The following is a 21,214-nucleotide window of genomic DNA, read 5'->3' as shown; positions in this document are numbered from 1 at the left end:
TATTTGAGTTTTCATAAAAAAAAACTTGAGGAACTACCAAGGTTTTTACATAAAAAAAGCATTTTATTTTTTAAATTTTCTCCTTTTAAATTAATCTTAATTTTTTTGATAAAAAAAAGGATTATTTGGAGTTTTCTAGTAAGTTCCCGGAATTACTTGAGTTTTTAAAGAAATTGTATTAGAAGGAAAAAATTGAATTTCATTTTAGTAGCTAAATGACTTAATCTCTTGTCTATATAAAATTATTTTTCAATACAATTTACCCATTTTAAACGGATTTAAGTTGAAAGGTAGACGTTAAACAATGATTGCATTTAACTTCTATAATCAATAAAATATAATTATAATTAATATTATTTACAATTTAGAAAATAACTATATACAAAGTTGAGTTGGTTGTAATTTAATTGTAAAATTCATTTATTTTAAAAATAAAAATATAAGAAAATTTAAAATTTAATAATTATTATTATCAAAATAATTACACAATCTAATAATTGATTAGAAGGCGGGGTAAATGTAGTGAAAAATCTGCCATCTTACGTTACAAAGGGGTGAGATGGGTTTGAGTAAGATAAGGTTGCTTCTTTGGTTAATTGCCTGCCTTAAACGAAAATCAAAGAGGAGGGCAAGCATGAAATTTGGATGTTAAGTTAAAAATTTGAATACAATGTATAGCATTTAGAGCAGATGCAGATTTAAAAGTACAGTAAAGCTGGTGAGTCCTTTTCATTTCAACCCACACGCACCCCACCCACCTCCTTTTTCCCTTCCTCAAATGCTTCTCTGCTCTTTCCCTCCCAAACAAATCCGATTCTTCACTCTCCACCCCAAACAAATGGCTGATCCTGAATCCCCCACTGCTAAGGACTCTGCCGCACCAACCACGGAGCCCCACCACACCCAAACCCAAGTAGACGACACTGCCGCCAAACTCAGCAACCTCACCTTTAAAATTTGGCCCCCCACCCAACGAACTCGTGACGCTGTCCTCAACCGTCTCGTCGAGACGCTATCCTCCGAATCCGTCCTTTCCAAACGCTATGGAACCATCCCGAAGGAGGAGGCTTCCGCCGCGGCCAAGTTGATCGAGGAGGAGGCTTTCTCGGTCGCCAGCGCATCCTTCTCCACCGACGAGGACGGCATCGAGATCCTCCAGATGTATTCCAAGGAAATCAGCAAGCGTATGCTCGACACTGTCAAAGCCCGAGCTGCTGCTGCCACTGACTCCACTCCTTCAGGTTCGGCGGAGGTAGACTCGAATAACGTGGGAACTGCGGTTAGTGAGGAGGATTCGTCCTCGTCCGTCAAGGCTGAGGATTGTGTTTGAGTATTCTTGTTTCTCACATTGTCTCTTTAGGGTTCTTTTTTTGTTTAGCTTGATAATTGGTATTGCTAGGGTTTTAGTAGATCTGTTTCTACTGACTATAAATATTGCGGGATGCTTAATTGCTTATATATCATGATAATAATATCTGTAATGGTATTTATCAATACGTTGTGGCCTTTTTTTTGTTGCTTTTATGTTATCTTGCTGGAAAATATGCTTCATTTTGTAAGTTGATTGGTTTTCATTACTCTTTTAATTGATTCAGTGCAAAATTCAAAATAGAGGGTGCTAAAAACTTTGTTCCTTGATGATTTATTTGCCAGCAACTCATCAGCATTTTGTGCCTTTGTTACTGTGTGGGTTTCATCTCCTGTTTCAACAAATTCAGTCATTAGTTTCATAGGAATTAGACAATGTTGTTCTGAAGTTGCATATCTTAAAGGCCAAGCATTATGGAATCAAGAGCAATCGAGATGAAAGTCACGAATGGGTGCGGAAAGAGCTCTAAGTAGTTTTTTATTATATATCTGATATATGGTCTTAGTATTTCGTCAATCTGCTTTTATTGGAACTCTTTTTAAAAATTATTGTTTATTTGGAAGGTTAATTTGTGTTTGGAAAGGTTTGGTGATTAGAGCCACGAAGATGTGAAAGTTCTATGATATTTCTGCTGTGAATTAGAATCTAGCATGGAAGGGATAGTTTATGTGCTATAGGACAACTAAAGAGTAGATGCTTTGTTATGAACTTATCACTTGGTAATATCAACATGTTTGTATGACCTGTTCTTGTGCCTGAGTTAAGAAAATAGGTATATAATGCTTTAACAATTTATTTGTGTTTTTAGTTCTCAAGCTATGTTAATGTTCCATAAATCTGTAATAGTACAGTATGTTTCTCCGACTTGTTTGAACATCATTTTCTTTTTCTGAATGGTGAATCTGGTTGTTTGCTATATCCCTAATGCCGAGTTACATCATATTCTTTTCTACTGGTACTGTGTTACTTGATTTCCTTTAACAGCTTCAACTATTGTTGCCCTAAACTTCCTCACCCAGCTGTAGTTGTAGCTTAAGCATTGCATTGCAATAGAGTCAATTTTCTATTGCCATTCTTTATCTCGTACCTCCGGCTCGCATCTTGATTGAAGGAATATTATAATTCTTATGTTGTTAATACCTAGGACCCCATATTCTCTTTTGATTATTGTAGGTAGATGCCATCCAACTTCATGTTCCAAGGTAAATGAAATAATCCATCTGTAAATCTTGGTTTTATCATACTTCCCTCCCATCTGGTGATTGCTTGACCTTTGTTTGCTTCCGTTCTCATTAAGCTGTGTTGCATACGATTCTTTGAGTTTTTTCTTGCATATATAGAAGTTCTGTAAGAAAGAACGGAGTATAATATAGTAATCCCTTTCAACCAAGTCTGTTTTGGGCATGTTGCAACTTTCTAGATCATTATGTATAATCTAAACTTAGGCTTTCAACCATAAATATAATGCTCATATTTAGGTCTGTCACATTTTGTCAATGCTGGTGTGGCTATACATCTTGATGTTGTGTTTCTCCATGAATTCCCTATAAGTACCTAGGAGAATTTTGTCTCTTTTCAAGCTCAGCTCATCAGTGTAATGAATCTGCAATATCCTTGCGAAATGGCACGGCCTTCTATTTGTTACCAAACAGAATGAGAAAATACTTTTAAATCTTTATCAGGGTATGCTTATTTCTTGTTTCCAGCAATCCACATTATTGATGTGTATCCACTCATGTTCACCAGCCCGTCTACGCCCTAGTGAGATCATAGTCTCTACAATTTCTAGTTAGTGGAACACTTCATAAGAGTCGAGTACCATAGGATTCGTGAGATCATGGTCTCTGCAGTGCCCGTGGGAAATTCAACCATGCAAATCCGTTCAAAACCTGTTATGGTTGAGGCATAGGGGAATGCTATTAATATTAAGCTATGATTTGAGTACCCTTAATCCGTAAGAGTCAAAACTCAAGCCCAGCGTGAATGAACTTAAAAGAGTCAAACCTACCTTTGTAGATTGGATAGGGACGATCACAATTTGATTTGAATCGTAAAAGTTGATTTATTTTTCGAATTTCAAGTTAACCGAATTGAATTATTTGGTTTTCTCAAGTCAACTCGAATAAGTAATTTGAGTTTTGAGTTTGAGTTGTTGAATTTTACAATTTAAATAACTCAAATGACATATTGGTGTAAATATCTTTTTGGTTTCTATTATTTTTGAAAATTAGCAAATTGGTTTTTTTCAACAAAAATTACAAAATAATTCAAAATAATTTTTAAAATTTAAAATATTTATAAAAAATCCAAAATTTATATTTTTAAACAAATATATAAAAATTAAAAATTCTAAAAAGATATATAAAGAATATATAAAAATGTTAAAAAATTAATTTTTTTCTAAAATAATAATTTTAGGATCTAAATAAGTAAATTAATCATTCAAGTTTACATGCTTTGAAAATGTTTTTAAATATATAATGTTTCAAATTTACGTGCTTCAACATGAAATTAGTCATATTATAACAAAATTTTAATTTGACATGTTTAAATTTTTTTTAATTTAACTTAAACAATTTTATTCAATTCGAAAAAAATTCAAATTGAATTAAAGAATAATAAAATGAGATTTGTCAATTCAATTAACTCAAATTCTTTTAATTCGATTTGATTGAATGTTCCCTAAAAACTAAAGGTGGATCCATAATATATAAACACATGAACAAACGTAATTTTCATTTGCATAGATTTGTATGGTGGTTCCTTATTTTACTTCTCATATTTGATCATTTTTCTCTATACAATATGGATACTTTCCATTGAATCATTCTTTTTGAATTTGTATAGCTTAACGTTTGCAGCTGCATTGTACTTTAATCTGCATGAAATCTGGTTTATCATACATTCAAATCTATCGCGAAGCATATATTTTGACTATAAGATTAATTTTTAAATTTGACAGTGTTAGCATGTCAACTCCAGTCTCTAATGGTATATTTTCACCTCCAAAGCACTCTTGTTTCGTACCTTCTCATCTGTACTTGTTTGTGACTTGAAATTGGAACAAGAGTTAACACGTCAACAGTCGGAGGTAAGGGAACAAGAGTTTTGGAAGTGAAAGTTCATAGGAGAGTACATTTCTATACTATACGAGTAAATTAGTTTGTCTCTTATAAAATTAAATAATTTTTTGTTTTAAATTTTAAAATGCTGTTGGAAATATAATAATAAAAGCTTAATATATTTTAAATATTTAAAATAGAGCTTGAATATTAGAATTGGGGAAATGAAAAGGAGTGTGGATATTAGAATTTGGACTCATATTTATAAATCTCCATCCATGTTAAGATATGTGGTAAGTTAAGAAAATGCCTGAACAGTAAGCTTGTCAGCAATTAGTCGAAAGGTCACACATGTAAACTCGTCTATCTAGGATGACTACTTGTGCAACGGATGACCTAATCTTTATTGAAAATATGAAGTTGTTGATCCTAAACATCATGTGAGTTTAATTGCTCTATCTCAACAAAATCAAAATGAATGATGGGATTTATCCTATCACAAACATTATTGTCTCATCGAAGATATCCCTTCCACATGCTTTATAATGATGACTAAATGGCAAGTTTAATACGTTAGCACTATTTTATACGATACCTTTACCTATAAATACCTCAAAAAACGATAAAGAAATGAACCTTAAAAAAAATACTAAGTCTACGCTCTCAACTTTGAATTTCTCTTCACTATTATTTTTCATAACTTTTGACTCTACTCGATTGGATGAATTAGTCTCCATGACAATCTCTATATTATTCTGTATACTTTTATCTTGTTGAATCATTATATCAACAATATATATATTAAAATCAAAAAAAATAAATAAGACAGCCAATCTTATTGGCCTTCTATCCACTTTGATTGATTGAATTCCATCTCTTGCGCATGTCCACCTACTCGCGCTTCCCGCCGTTAGTTTTTGAGTTGAATATTATGCCTTTTTTTTTTTGCCCCCGGGGGGGGGGGGTTGCAATAGGACATTGGCCTATGGGGACCTGAGGCACGATGCAAGTGAAATTGTCCGCCGCTTTCCAACATTTTCTCATTAATCAAGGAATCCTTTTTGGAAAAACGTGTTAAGTGTAAAAGAGTTTTGTTTGAATTTATAATTGACCCTTCTTTTGTTTGTTTGCTGTGCTCTTTTTGTGAATGATTCTGCACGGAGACTCATGTTAGTTTAACAACATTACTTTTTAACCCAGTTTTAGGTTAGCAATTAGCATTGAGGGGACCAAGTTTCCTCAAAAATTTAGCTCACAATATGAAACAAACGATTGAATGTGCTTTTAGCCTTCCAACGACTTAAAATTATGATAGTCTGGGCCATACTGAATCAAAATAATGAGATGGATTTTGAAACTAAATTTTAGGAGTTCAATAAACCCTTTTTTTAAAAAAAAAATTTGGGGTTCTGACTAAAATATTTATGAGAATTTTTAAAAACTTTAAAAAAGTCTAATTAAAAATTTTAAATAAATTACATGATATAATGAAATTTTTCAAAAATTTGAAACATCTAAAATTTTCCAAAATTTTGGGTTCTAATCCCCCGTGAGGATCCTCCTCTGTACTTAATCTAAGTAATCATCCTGGTAGTAGCTTTGTTAAAGAAGCCTGTTTAGTTTGTTCTGGAATTTGCATGTGTCATGTCTGGATGATCAGGTCAAAAGAGGATTTTATAGCTACTTTTCACTACTGCCAAAATTTTAACCTACACGTGTTGTCATCTGGTAGGTTGAATAGTCATGGATTGGCGACATCCATCTAACTTGGGGACATGAATTGCTTAGTTTTGGGCCGATTGCATGGTAACATTTGAAATTCAATCTTCGAAAACTTAATTTGCACCAGCTTTCCTAACCATGTGATGACTTTTAGTATCGAATATTTTGACTACCAATTCTCCATTTCCTTATATTATTGGTGCACATCCTCAACTTAACACACTAGAGGACAGAAGAAGGTGGTTTTTGCCAGTGTTAGGTGACAGTATTTGACAATCATATACACAAATGGAAATGGAGATGCAATATTCAGCATATAGCAAGCCGAAAGCTTAAAGTTACAGTATATTATTTTGACCAAAATAAATATATTCCATCTAAACCCTGAGTGTTGTTTTAAACACACATTAAGATTAGTTGTTCCTTTCACGGGGTCTATCACCTTAGAAATCTAAAGTCCTTTATAACATTGTTCTTAATTTATTATCCATCTTAAGCTCAGTGGAGAGAGACGTGAAAGCTATTGGCTAAGCTAGAGATGGAGTTGTTAAAACATTATTTCCAAACTTGCAAGCTTTTCAATAATAAATCTTAAAACAAACTAACATTTTGGAATTGAAATCCATTTCCAGCCTGTATAGAAACACAACAGGAAAATGAAATGTGAGCTAAATCTGACATACAAGTATCAAAGGAGGCAGCGGTCAAAGCTAACGGGTGATGCAAGATCTGCCGATCTTCGTTGCTTTTTGTTTGGCCATTGGTTTAGATTACATTATTAGATTTCGAAATTGCTTGCTTTCAGATGGGTTTAGCTCACATGACAGATGACTTACTTTCTTGGAGGGAAAGAGAAAGAGAGAGAGAGAGAGACTTGGTAAGTGGTAGGTGATTTTGCAGACAAAGTCATACAAACCTTAAAAGGACATCATCATCATAAAAAAGTATATGATTTCTATCTTTTTCATTATCAAGTAAAGTACACAGATTTTCCTAATTCTGAAAAAAAAAAAGTGTGTAAGTACCTCAAAGTTCTCAACCTAAACTGTCAAATATTACAAGTATAATCAAAAGCTTCTATTTTAAACGAATGAATAAACAAATCTCCGGTTGTCCAGGAAGGAGATTAAACAGGAACAACAAATGCTGTATATAGCCTGTAGCTTACAAATCTGTGCAACAATGCCTGGGTCCCTCGTACAATTTGAAAAACCCAAATAGCAAAAAATAATAATAATAATAAAGTCTCCAGGACTCCAACAATATGCTTAAGATTAATGCCCAGGACCTTTTCTACTTGGTCCGGAGGCTAATGTAAAAGCCATACTCTTCAACGTCTTACGGCTGCTGCGGGAGTCGTTTGTCGAAACAGCCGATGAAGGAACACCCACCGCTTCTCCTTCCAAACTTGGAACAACCACATTGTCGTCCGTCATCTTTGATCGAAGGGCTCGCCCATGGACACCATCCAGCTGTACTGAAACCAGCAACGCCAAAAGACCGAGCACACACAGAATACGCTTCATTGCTGAATAAAGATGTTGAGCTATAGCTGTTCTTCTTCTTGTCTCTCACACACACAAAAGAAAAATGCTCTGTCGATTGGTTTCAAATTGGGTAATCCGTAATCTTTGAAATGCTGTATGGAATTGCTAGCTACCGCTCTGTTTATATATACAAGGATCTCGCTTTATCAGGACGGTGAAAGGCTTTGCAGAAGTGGGTCCTTTAACAGGATTGTTTGACTTAGCCTCACTTTCCCTCCTCTAAAACTACCACGAATACTATATTTTATGATAATTTGGGGTTTACTTGTAATTCTTTTTTCTTGGGGGGCCAATGCAAAATCGGATGGAAGAAACAGAGCAAGCTTTTACTTTGAAATTTGCTCTCGTGTTGTTCGAATTTGACTTTACATTCCAATTCTATAAATTTATAAAGATACGGCATGATGGCACGGGGCAAGGAATAGCCATATTAAAAGGTTAGTTTGGTATAATATCAAATTTAGTCCACAATATTTAAATTTTTTATTATTTTTGTTTTTATTCTCTTTTAAGTTAAATTTCACTTTCAACCTTAAAAAAATAATAATAATCAAATTTAACTATCGACCATTCAAAAAGAATTTTTTTATTCAAAAAAAATACTAACTAAAATATTAATTTTTTAAATATTTCAACTTATATGGCAATTTATATATAGTTAATGTTAATTTTTTTGAATAGTTTTATAATTTTTAAAATATTTGTTAACGTGGAATATAAGACAAATAATATCAAATCAATATAAAGTTTACATAAATTATCATGTGGGTTGTCATACCAACATTGTTAAAAATTAATGTTTTAATTAGTATTTTCATTAAAAAAACTATTAACCTCTTTTAAAATGATCAATGGTTAAATTAAGCTAAAAAAAATATAAAATCTAAATTAATAAAAGATATAAACAAGCAAAAGATGAACTAAATTTATCCTAGTTTTTGGCAAAAAAAAAAGAAAAGAGAAAACGAATTTATCCGAGTCTTCTCTTTTTCTTTATTTTCATTGCATAATCATGTTAGACCCAGATTGGTTTCACACGCTTTTCCGAACACCCGACGCGCGTGTTTACATCTGGTACGCGGTCTTTTTATATAGTACGTATATTAAATATTTTTCATGAAAATTAAATAATTATATAAGCATTTAATACCATATCTTTAAGTTTAACGTGTCTCATCCTTTACAACAACCCAGAAAAAGAGTTTTTGAAGCATATCTCCTACTTACTTTTTTGAAGAAAAATAAGTCGAATTGTTGAACTGTCAATCTCTGAAGCACCATGCCGGTGCATACTAAACAAGTATTGCCAGGGCATCTCAGTTTTCCGACTAATGAATATGAGTAGATATTACTTTTTTTCATCAAATAATAAGAGATTATTATCTGTCATGTATTTTGTAAATAATTTATTTTTATATGATTTTTGTTAAATATTTTTAAAATTATTAACCCACACAACTCAAATACCTACTCATGATAGATTTTGAATAATAAAGTTTTTAATTTTACATATCGGTTGAATATCCCATATATTTAATTATTAATTTTGGTTGCGAAATTAAAAACAGTAGCCGAATTTGTTTAGTAAATTGAGAATCAACATGGTAACCGTTTATGGTTTTAATGAAAGAATATTAATCAAATGGGCTTTATAAAATTCATTTTATATGTAGCACAATATACAGTAATGTGTATGAAAGAGTTTGAAATATTAGCTACGCTTAGCTGCCTATGTCTACATTATATACTTTAGCTCAAGTTGGCGGCATAGATGGGTCGGACATTTTTTAAAACAAAGCATGAGATTTTGTTGGAAAGTGTCAACATTCCTTTCCCTCGAATATGCTCCATCTTTGCTTACTTTTCCTGTTTACACACGAGTAAACATGAACTCCAAAAGCGAAAAAAGTGATTCTATCATGTTCTACATTTTGAATGCACAACAAAAGTGAAGAGTGTAGTTGTTCTTTCGGCATTTTTTACTTTCTATTAGATTTTTCAAGTAGAATTCTTGCTATGCTGTGAAACATGGCTCCAAGTGGACAATTCACATTGACGGAAACATAAAATTATCCTAACTATAGGCCACAAAATCACATAGATGTTTACCTACTCTCGTGTAGTTATAGATAGATGATCTTATATATCAACCATATATATCATGAGAAATCATGTTTAATTCTAATCTCCGAAGACAACTAGAGAAAAAGGGTACCCGAAAAACTAATCAAAACCCACCCTAACTAATTCTTGGGAACAAGGTGTCTTAATTAAATACAAATAATTTTTCAAACTACCTAGATACGACAAAAATACATATTACAATGCTACTTCAATTATTTTTTATCATATATTTGATCTTAGTGGTCAATTAATATGTAATATACACAAATGATTGTCTTTTTGTGAGACCCTCCTCTTTTTTTCAGCATAAAATTTTGCATGTTGTTTGCGGCTATGTGCTCCTCGTGAGCCTTGAGGTTGATAAAATAAAACCCACCAATTTAATTTTAATTTGATGCTAAATCTTATACCAATAGGTTGTGAATCATGCGGCCAATAAACAAATGCGATCCAACATTCTCGGCATATAGCTTGTGAACCAAGCTTCTTGTATTTATTTATTTGTTCTTTTTCTTCCTCTCTAAGCTCTAACTAACACTGGATCAATAATTCCTTCCAAGGACAATTTAGAAGCCTGGAGCAGCAGAGCCGACCATATGCCGCACTTGGGGGATTAACAAGCATGGCTGTGCAGTTCCACACATTATATGGCATTACCAAACATAGCTGACTAGCACATGCTAGCTGTTGACATCTTGCTTCAGTCACGGGCTCTCAATTTTATATATTATGTGAATTCCAAGTAGTACTGAAAAATGAAATCTTTTGATTTCCTCAAATTTCATTCTTTATTGTAGATTCGTCTTACCCGAAAGTGTAAGGTGGGAAGACAACATGCAATATAAAAAAGTAGAAACAAAATCTAGCTATGAGGTTTAACCTAATCTTGGTGCTTGGTGGATAGGGAATAATAATAATTTCAACCTATTTTTACGTTAATTTGAACTTGACCATGTATATTAAAATGCAAGTTTCTTTGATGAATATCTTTGTTTATATTGCTTCACAAATAGTTTAATAATAACCAGAAGAGATTTCGGCTAAACTTTGCATTGCTATGCCGTATATCTAGGATAAAATTTTCAAACATTCTCCATTGCCCAATCAGAAAAGGACAAGTCCCATTTGGTTGGGTCTACCCTTATTTATACCCCCAAAGCGCAATACATATCGACGGACCACCATACAAAAATCAAGAGTCTTCCAATTCTAAAGGAGCGCAGCACTCTAGCAGGCAGCAACCACAAGAGTGTAGTAATATAATAGCGACGACACGATGAAGAATGCACAACGTGTACTCTGTTTTGCCTTGAATACCATCTTCATTGTCGCCATTGTCTTCATCCTATTTCATGTAACAGAGGTGGGGGCCTTTAGGCCACTCAAGCATCCAATTTCTCCTACTTCAATCAAGACATTCAAGGTAGTTCAAGCTTACTCTGGACCCAGTAGAGGAGGGGCTGGTCACAGGACCATTTACTAGCTTTCAGATACTGCAGACTTAATGGCTTATGATTTTTTTTTTTTGTAATTATCTTTGAAAATGATTTTAACCAGCAGCCGTACACCCAAAATTTCCTCTTCACCTGAGTAGTAATCTCCTTCAAGGAGCAGCTTCATTAATTTACGACACTATTGCTATATTGTCTAGAACATGTTGGAATAACACAAGCATAATGAAAACAATGTTCCAATCTGAAATGAGAGAGAAATGGTGGAATAACATTATTAATGTAAAGTGGTCCAGGATCTGCAGAGAAGCCAACGGCATGGCAAACAGTCTCGCAAAGTCCGGCATTGGTCGATTATCGGAGTATATCTGCTGGTGGTTGGTTCTGTTTCTAAACTTGGCCCTCGTGTTTTTGGGACTAATAATGTCCGTACTCATGGCTGTTTTAATTCAATTTATATTTCCTTTCTGCTATCATTATCATACCAGAATCGTTTTTGGGACTAATAATGTCCGTACTCATGGCTGTTTTAATTCAATTTATATTTCCTTTCTGCTATCATTATCATACCATTGATTCTGGGAAAACGAGGATCTCACTTTCTTGGCAATTTATATTAATATTAACTCAACCGCCCGGGCCGAATTTAAGGGCTGGCAGCGCTCGTCCGCCTAAAATAAAAAAAAGATTCAATTTTATTTTTAAAAATTTTTAAAATTTTAAATTAATAAAGGTAAAATTATATTTTGACCCCTTTAAAAATGATAAAATTTTAAATTTAATTTTTTAAATATTATATTTTTATTACCGTAAAATTACAAATTAATTTTGAACCTTACAAAAATTTTTTTATTTTACCCCTGCAGCTAACACGAAAAGTCTTTTCATGTGCATTAAATGAATTAATATTAGGGAACCTTCCATCTTTTTCATAATGGAAAATTTACTCTTAATTTATATTTATATATATTTACAAATTTAACCCTTAACCTTATAATAAAAGTAAATTTAATCATTGACCTTTCAATTTTTTTAATAAAAATATTAATTAAAATTTTAAAATTTTAATTATGACAACTCTCGTGATAATTTATGTATACTTAATCTTAATTTTTTAAATTTTTTAATATTTTATAAATTTTAAATTTTCATATAAAACAAATAGTATCATGTGAACATGAAAGAATAATATTCAATATTGTTTAAAAATAATATTTTAATAAATATTTCCATTAAAAGTTTGATTTGATTCTTTTTAAAAATTTAATAATTAAATTTAACTAAAAAGAGAGGAAAATTAACCAAAAAAAAATTAAAAGCTAAATTTAACAATATACATTTTATTTTATAAGTTTTGCAAAATCATTAAATGAATTTTATTACTCATAACGCAAACACCAACCACTACTCAGTAACTGAACTAAGAAAAAGGCTCATAAAATTTAAACTTGATTTTCAATGGCTAGGCCTAAGCTTGCATAGTAGGGAGTTCCTTAATAATAAGGGTAAACTATATATGAATAGATTTTTGTTTTAATCGTTTGACTATGAAAAATATAAAATAGTCCCTTAAGTATTCAATTTTTTTTCTTTTTTGGTCATCAGTCATTAAATTACTAATGGAAAGTTAACGTGATAACTTTTAAAATTGACATAATAATAACTTTAACCCTCTAACATTTATACATTATGCAAATTTAGGCTTGATTCTAAAAAACATAACCCTCAACGTTTACACATTATGTAATTTAATCCTTTTACATTTGTATTTTTTCTTTCATTCTTTGTGACCCTTTTTTATACTGTTCTTGCATTTAATTTATGAAAAAGTGAACAACAAGAAATAAAATGGACCAAAATTTTGAAAAAAATCAATTAAATTGCTTGAAAATAAAAAATACCAGCTACATTAAATCAATTTAATTGTAATTATAATAGCTTAAAAAATTTTAAAATTTGTTTTGAGCTTTCACTTGTTTCATCAATGGTGGTAACCTATATATATATATATATAGGAGATATAAGTTATTAGTTATTTGAAATTTAAGGAAATCAATATATTTGAAGAATGTCTAGTTTAATAAATAAAAATAATTTTATTTCTAATTTAAAAAATGTGTATTAAATTATATTTTCATATAAAAATGGGATAAAATTAGGTAATGTGTACATATTGAAGATTAAATTTTTAAAAATTAAGAATTAATTATATAATGTATAAATGTTGATGGCTAAAATTATTGGAGACCCGAATGAAGATGCTGTTGGATATAACAGAGAGGAATATGCAGACAGAAACTTTATTTTCCTTTCATATCGGATTTCTACAAAATCATTCTCGGCATCTTGGCAACAAAAACACTGTTCTATTCATAAACTGTAAGATAATAAATACTTGATATGTTTATGTGGTTTGATTTCTCTAATTCTGTAGGTAATTGTCTAGAGAGATAATCTATATCATGAAATGACCTTGAAAATTGAATTGATATTTGTCCTACTATGCTAACAAACAACGCTAACCATACTACAACTGCATAACAGCTGGATTATAACAAACTAATAGACTAATAGAACGCCTTCCTCATACTCTAACACATTTTAGCAACACGTACCACAAATGATTACAACATCTAACACTCATAGATTAGACTCTCATTATTGTATATAAGATCTAAACAACTCTTCTCTAAGCTTTCCTAGAAAAATTAGGACTTAAACCAAGTAACACACTTGATTACAACCTATACAAGTCAATACATCACCCATACAAGTCTCCTCAACTTATAAGAAATTGAAACTTGCTTAACATATTATATCAATTACAACCAATAGTAAACATAGAGAATATTTTTAATGAGCCCAGATAAGACTTGATTCAATTAAATACTAAGGATGAATTTATAATTGTCCAAAGTATTAACTAGAATTAAAGTATAAAAATTATAGTTACCAAAATTTATCAATTTAAACATAACAAATTTCTGACCTAAATAACACGAGACACCAGTGTGCAATGTTCAAAAAATACCTTAACATACACTTATATTACTATTACTCATGCAAATTTTGGTCGGAAAGATGATGGAAATAAACATGGGGTTATCACAAATTTCTTAGTTTCAAATATTTCGAGGTTGTGGATTATTTCTTATACCATCGTTACACCCGCATCTGGAGAGGTGTGTATGCATCTTGTTCTCTATCATGTTAAATTTGTTATTTATATAATATGATTTTTGTATTATATTGGCATAGCAAATTCAATGGAGTAGAAAGTTTCAGAGAAAAAGTTACCTATAAGGTGAGTTAAAAAAAAATACATGGTCATCGATAAAATATCAATAATTTTGTTATATATATCATCTAATAATTGCTAAAAGTAATATGTTTTAATTTCATTTTTAATACGATTTTAGATGATTATTCGATGTTAATGATGAATTTTATGCTCCTAATCCCTTAAATTCATGTTTTTATACTTAAAAAAGCAATTTAAAGCAAAACGAGCGAAAACTGAAAAATCGGAGTAAGGTACAAGAGCCACACGGGTTAACCCCTTCCATTCGACTATATAAGCCACATAGGTTGCCACACAGCCATGTAGAAGGCCATGTCAATTTCGCGAATTGACACTTTGAACTGCGGGAAAATGCTATTTTTAGATTTTTCGGGTATTCTAAAACGCATATATGATAAAAATAAGAATATAAGAGAGAGCCGTCATAGAATACTTAAGAAAACAACTCGAAAAACACCATTAAAGTTGATTATGAAGTAACTTTCCGTCAAAATTGAAGACTCCCAGTTGATTTCTTAGGAAACCATCATTAGTTTCTTTCTTTCTTATGGTTATACTGTATGTTAGATGTTTTTATTTTCAAGTATTAATCAATTTTCTAAATACCTAGGGGAGATGAATCCTATGATGAATTTTGTCTTTTGATTTTTATTTTATGCAATGAATACTTAGATATTGTTATCATTTATGTGTGTTTAATTCTTGGTTAGATATTTCTAGATTATTGATCTATATTTGCTGTACTTAAATTAGAGGAGGAATAAACCCTGTTTAAGAGTAGATCTTTCTTAATTGAGTGGAGTTGCATGTAATCCTAGAAATAGTCAAATCTAATAGGGGGAATCAACCTAGAATTTGTTGCTCTTACTTTCAGAAGAGATATTAACATAATTTAGGGATTTCTACGGTTCAAAATACTAAGTAAATAAATTACGTAATTTAGATTGATTGTGACAGAGGAAGTCTAGGTGAATTCTTTCCTGAGTATTGATTTGCTTCTTAGCTGTTAATCAATTATTTTCATGTTTTATTCTTTGTCATTTTTGTTAGTTAATTAATTTAGTTAATTTTAGTTTTTAATCAATCACTCGAATTTATCGATTAAATAATAGAAATATAGTAATTAGTAGTACTTTTAGTCTTATGGGAACGATATCTATACTCACGTATAGCTATACTATTAACTAGTAGATGCATTTATCTTACTCAAATTTTTAATTAGTTTCATGACACATCATCACCTTTGTAGATAGTTATACATGTCACCCTAAGTGAACTTCACCCTAAGTAAATTCCTAACACGAGGTCACCTCTGAGTGAACCTTACATTAAGTGAACCTCCGACGCAGACACCTAATTGTTCGAGGCTTACAATTTCGACTTGGGTTTCAAAATTCTCTAAGTTCATGAATTTCTTTTTTTTAAATGACCAACAAATTTTATATGAAAGCAACACATGAAAGTATAAAAATGTTTTGTATAAGCCATTAAAGGATTAATGGATATTCCATTATTCAATCAACTTTTGTAAATTGACTAATTAACATTCTTTGCATTGCGTGGTAAAGCCTAAAACCATCATTTTAGTGTTAATATTTATTCCAGTGGCCAATGGGGGCGATTAGTGGAGGCTGCAAGTAAAGGAAGCATTTGGTAAAATCTTATGTCACTCAGCCGCAATTCGATTTCATTTTGGCTATTATTTCCAACCATTGTAGTGAATTTTCTTTGTGGGAATCACAGGATAAAAAAAAACGTACTTAATTATCAGCACTGGTATATTGTTTGAACAAATGACGGGATGATTGACCACATCAACATTTCAAGGACTAATACGCTATCATTTTAACATTAACATTTGTGATGATTACATATACATAATATCAAGTCCTGCAAAGATACTGCGCATGGAAGCCCTTTCTTTTTCTTTTGGTGCTTTCTACGAAATTATGCAGTGATAGATGACCTAACTTTGAAGTTTTAACCTAAGACCATTTGACTTGCCTCAGTTTTTTTTTATCAATTTCAGTTCACCTTATTTAGTGCTACCTCGTTACATTTAATAATAGAAAAAAACAAGGATTTTGATAATTAGAAGAATCAAATACGTTTTAATTTATATATGTGTTAATAACATCTTATGTTATCTAGATTCATGATAAATGCAAATATATGTAATTGTCTTGACAATATATATTTGAAGAACCAACAATTGCAAGTTGGATATTCTTACTGTTGATTCAATAAAATTGACTAGTCTCTTATGCTTTCGACGGCTCCAAACATGGAATTTGGTTGCCTAATAAACAATATAGTTTTACTTGTTGCTACCTATCTGCTTACTGCTTTTACTTGTTGCCTGCCCTCATCCCTTTCTTCACTGTGATAGAGAGAGTTCAATTTTCGTCTTCCAAGTGTCAATTGATAGTAAATTTGTGAAAGCAACCAATTGGTCAGTGGCATTGTTTTTGGCTGGGAGTGTGCCCGTCCTTATTGACTGTTATTTTTAAAATTTAGCAACGAAAGAGCAAAGACGAGAACGGCCCTGTCAAAGTGCAAAAACTTGTATTTCAAGCAATGTTCAACAGATTCTTGGGCATGGATATGACATTAATATATTCCAAAGATTCCCAAATACATAAAAGAACACACTTATGAAGCATACATACACATATCTTACAAAAACACCTGAGTCCAATTAACATTACCTCCAAATTTATGTAAAACTTAAATGAGAAAACTCGAACCCATATCCAACATTCATCAGCAGCAACATAGCCGACAAAACAAAAATAATTATTTATAGAGCTACTATCCAATGAGCTAAAACAGTCAAACAGAGGTATATTTTAACAATGAAAATAATCAATTGCCTTAAACACCATATAGTGTTCCAATCAATCAAATTACAGCAGGCATTAAAACCTTTCCCTTTCGTTAATTCACAACTATTAGCTTCATTAATCAAATCCTATGTACAGTTGATCGATTGAAAGTGTAACATTTCAAAGACGAAATTTAAACACAAAACTGGTTAACATTGAAATTACAAGTAAATATAACCTAAAAAACCAAAAAATTAATCATATTTTCAGATTTCAGGCCGAAATGGAATGAAATGAAAGGCAAATCCATTTTTCCCCAAAAAAACAAAAATAAAGAAACAATATTTCAAGAAAAGATCATTAAATTCATGGTATATATAAAGAAATTTAATTGAAATCAAAGGAATAGAAGAAGGGAAAAGCGTACTTAGGAACCATTGCTGCTACTCTCTGTTACTCTGTTACCTCATACGATTCGTAATTAAAGGCCTTGTTGAAGGTTGTTAGGGTTTGTTAAAGGGTTGGTCAGGATAGAAGCATGAAAAGGAGGGAGAAGGTTGGAAGGAAAATGGGAAGAAAAATGAAAAAAGAAGAAGATGCTGCAACGGGTTGGAGGGTAAAAGAGGACCGATTAGGTAATCCTTTCTTTTGGAAGGAATTACAAATCGGCGCTGCATAAGGAAAAATGGGGAATCGGTGCGCTGCGTAATAGGCCCGTATTAGGGCAATACAATCAACCAAACAGGGTAATTAGTGGGGCCACAGATTAGGGGTGTATTGGCTAATCCAATACACCCAACCAAACATGCTCTTAGTATTGCTGTTGTGGTAATTCTTTCTGTAATGTTTTCCAATAAGTAAAGACCTGGTTGCTGGCAATTAGTAGTCGATGGCAAGCAAGTCTGCCATTTATAACTTGGATGATTCCGAGTCATTTTGAGTGTTTTGATATGATAATTATAAGAAATTTCTAGTATTCATTTTATTCATGATATAAAACTTTGTTTTTTATTTTACAATGTGCCTACTGTGTGTTTGAGAGAGAGATTTTTTGCGGTGCATGATATCTTCCAGTGGAATTTTTCATACGGGAACTCAACTGCAGGAATTGTTCACCAATATATGGTCGGATTGCTTCTTCATATGGGGGGGAAGAAGTTTCACCAATTATTTAATAAGTGAATAAATATAAATTAATTTTTTTGCTCATGTGCTAATTAAAATATATTCTATTCTATTGTTAAAATTTTGATATAAAATTTGTGCAAAAAGATTGATTATATGTATTAAGTAAAATATATTAAAATAGTAAATAATTAAATTTTTATTAAATTAGTTTATATATAGTTTTTAATTTTTTTTTAAATTTCAAAAATAATATCATATGGAATTAAAATATAATAATTAATAAAAATAAAAAAATTAATTGATATTACAACCATTTAAAAAAAATAATAAATAAAATATCATTAAAGTAATAAGTAATATTTAATGTCATGCAACAATTGTGAAAAATGAAAATGATACTACCCAAGAAATTGTTTTAACAAATAATTCCAAGATAAGCACTAAAGCAGTCATTGGTGTTCTCACAAAGTTGAAATCTATAGGCAATGGTTTCAGTTTCAAAATTTTCTATTAAATTTTTTTCCACAAATCATTACGGTCCTAAAGGTGTTGAACTGAGAGAAAGCCTTCTTTATTGACGAGACATTCATTTTATTACCCAAAAACCCCCAAAAAGTAAACCCATTTTATGGTTTAGCTAACGAGAAATAAAGGAAATGAGAAATTTAAGAAGGAGATAGTTCCAGCAATTGGGCGACTGTTGGGCAAACTAAAATCTAAATTTCCATGATTTATAAAATCTGGACATTTCGATATGAGGAGAACCTACTTTGAAACACCATTAACAACCGTTTTACTCCTTACATTATAAAATATGAAATCCACGTAACTATTGACAAAAAGTTCAAAAAAATCATTACAAAAGATAAGTCAAATTGGTCAACCAAGTCCTATGTCTTGCCATCTCCACTTTAATCATCCAATCATCAATATCCATACAACCTGCACATCTAACTTCTATACTATTATTTAACTTTAATATCTCTTTAATCCCATCCCAACCAATTGCTTTAGTTAGAATTATATTCATTTTATTTTAATATTTTTAGACATTATGCACATTTTATTATTTCTATTAATTATATATATCTATATTATATTAAGTACTTTACTGAATTGATATTGATTTAACTTGCTCATGAGTCATGTCACTTGCCCAAGCCCAAAAATCCATAATGGAAGTGTTTGGACAAAATACAATATCCAAAAAATGAGCTTGGGTAAAATTTAATGCTTGTTTCTTAAATGAGTCATGCCTTGGGCAATATTAAACCCCGGTCTGAATATATTATGTTATAAAAAATATTATATTAATTAAATATGTTAAATAATAATTATATATTTATATTAAGCCATTAACCCAATGACAATTAAACCTACTACCCAAAACATGAAAATAAAAATACCAACCTAAATAACCCAACCCAATGTATAAAATTTTAAAAATTATATTTAATACAATAAAATATTTATTATATTTATGGTAGCATTTTTTAATATGAATATTTTTTATTTTTTTAATGTATTAGAAAACTTTTATTTTAATTCTTTTAGTGCATTTTATTTTTAAAAAATTAAATACAGGCGGGTCAAGTTGGCCGGACTTGAGTTTACCTTTCTTAAATTAGCTCAGCCTTGAGCAAAAAAGTAAGCCTATTTTTCAAATTGGGTCGGACCCAAGCTTGGAAAATTGTTCTAGATACTTTGAATGGGTTTGACCCGTTCCAACCCACGAACACTTCTAGTTCGCACCAACTAGTTAAGGAAATTATAAAAATGTCCTTTCTTTTTTCGTAATTAAAATAAGTTAGATTATTCGAGGGAATTTAGTCTTTTTATTTAAAAAAAACACATATATGATGGAATTTGAACTCAAAAATTTATGTTATCTAAGCTTTTAATTTACCACTCAATTAAATATTTATTTTAATATTTTTCTATACATTTCAATTTTTATTATGCACAATTTATTACCTCCATCAATTATATATATGTTAATGTATTTGATTGAGTTAGTGTTACAAGATTGATAACAACATTATGATAAACAATTTTAATTTTAATTTTTTTAAACACATTTGTGTTCTAAATTTATGAATTTCATATATATATATATATGTGCGTGCAATGGAATTTCTAGTTTACCTCACTTTAATTATAGTAATTATTAAAATATTAATATATATTTATTAATGTTTTATATTTATATAAACGTGCTTTATTTTAGATAAACAATAGTTGAGATTAGGCTAGGCTGATAAATATTTAGTCTTTGAATTTAGAAATTAGGTTACATTTGGTATTTATATATTTTTTGTTCACTTTCGTATTTTAATTTAATAATTAAGTATATTTTAATACTTAAATTTTGTGTTAAGTTCATCTTGATACTTGAATTCGAATTTCATAAAAACAGTGTAACGTGATATTCCAAGATTGTGCCATATCATCACTAAAAACTTAAAAAAAAAACATCAAATCTAAATATATTATAAAAACTCATATGTACTTTTATTTTATGTATCAAATGGTAAAATGACATGATTTGAGAGTGTGACATCATCGTATTTTTATAAAATTTAAGTTTAAAAATCGAAATAAAAAAATTATCAAATTTAAGTATTAAAGTGAAAAAAATACAAATATCAAAGTGGGCCTAATTTAATAACATAAACATATATAAAT

General features: G+C 30.7%; 1 protein-coding gene and 1 long non-coding RNA gene across 2 annotated transcripts; one reads left to right on the top strand and one right to left on the bottom strand.

Moving 5' to 3' along the window:
* Nucleotides 1-557: 557 nt before the first annotated feature.
* Nucleotides 558-1,494, top strand: LOC107958158 (MFP1 attachment factor 1). Its single transcript, XM_016893842.2, has one exon. The coding sequence runs from the start codon at nucleotides 779-781 to the stop codon at nucleotides 1,328-1,330; it is 552 nt and encodes a 183-aa protein (XP_016749331.2). The 5' UTR covers nucleotides 558-778; the 3' UTR covers nucleotides 1,331-1,494.
* A 15,207-nt stretch (nucleotides 1,495-16,701) lies between these two features.
* Nucleotides 16,702-18,267, bottom strand: LOC121229465 (uncharacterized). The gene is made up of 2 exons (XR_005927220.1): nucleotides 17,829-18,267; nucleotides 16,702-17,121 (listed from the first exon to the last, which is right to left on the bottom strand). It is a non-coding gene; the product is annotated as an uncharacterized lncRNA (long non-coding RNA).
* Between the last annotated feature and the right edge of the window lie 2,947 nt (nucleotides 18,268-21,214).

This window comes from Gossypium hirsutum, chromosome A05 (genome assembly GCF_007990345.1).
Source record: "Gossypium hirsutum isolate 1008001.06 chromosome A05, Gossypium_hirsutum_v2.1, whole genome shotgun sequence".
In the NCBI taxonomy this organism is placed as follows: domain Eukaryota; kingdom Viridiplantae; phylum Streptophyta; class Magnoliopsida; order Malvales; family Malvaceae; genus Gossypium; species Gossypium hirsutum.
The sequence above is the reverse complement of the archived record's forward strand: the minus strand, read 5'-3'. Positions and strand labels throughout refer to the sequence as shown.

Bases quoted from the DNA above. Each gene is read 5' to 3' on its own strand.
- LOC107958158 (XM_016893842.2), top strand. From the start codon at position 779: ATGCTTCTCTGCTCTTTCCCTCCCAAACAAATCCGATTCTTCACTCTC.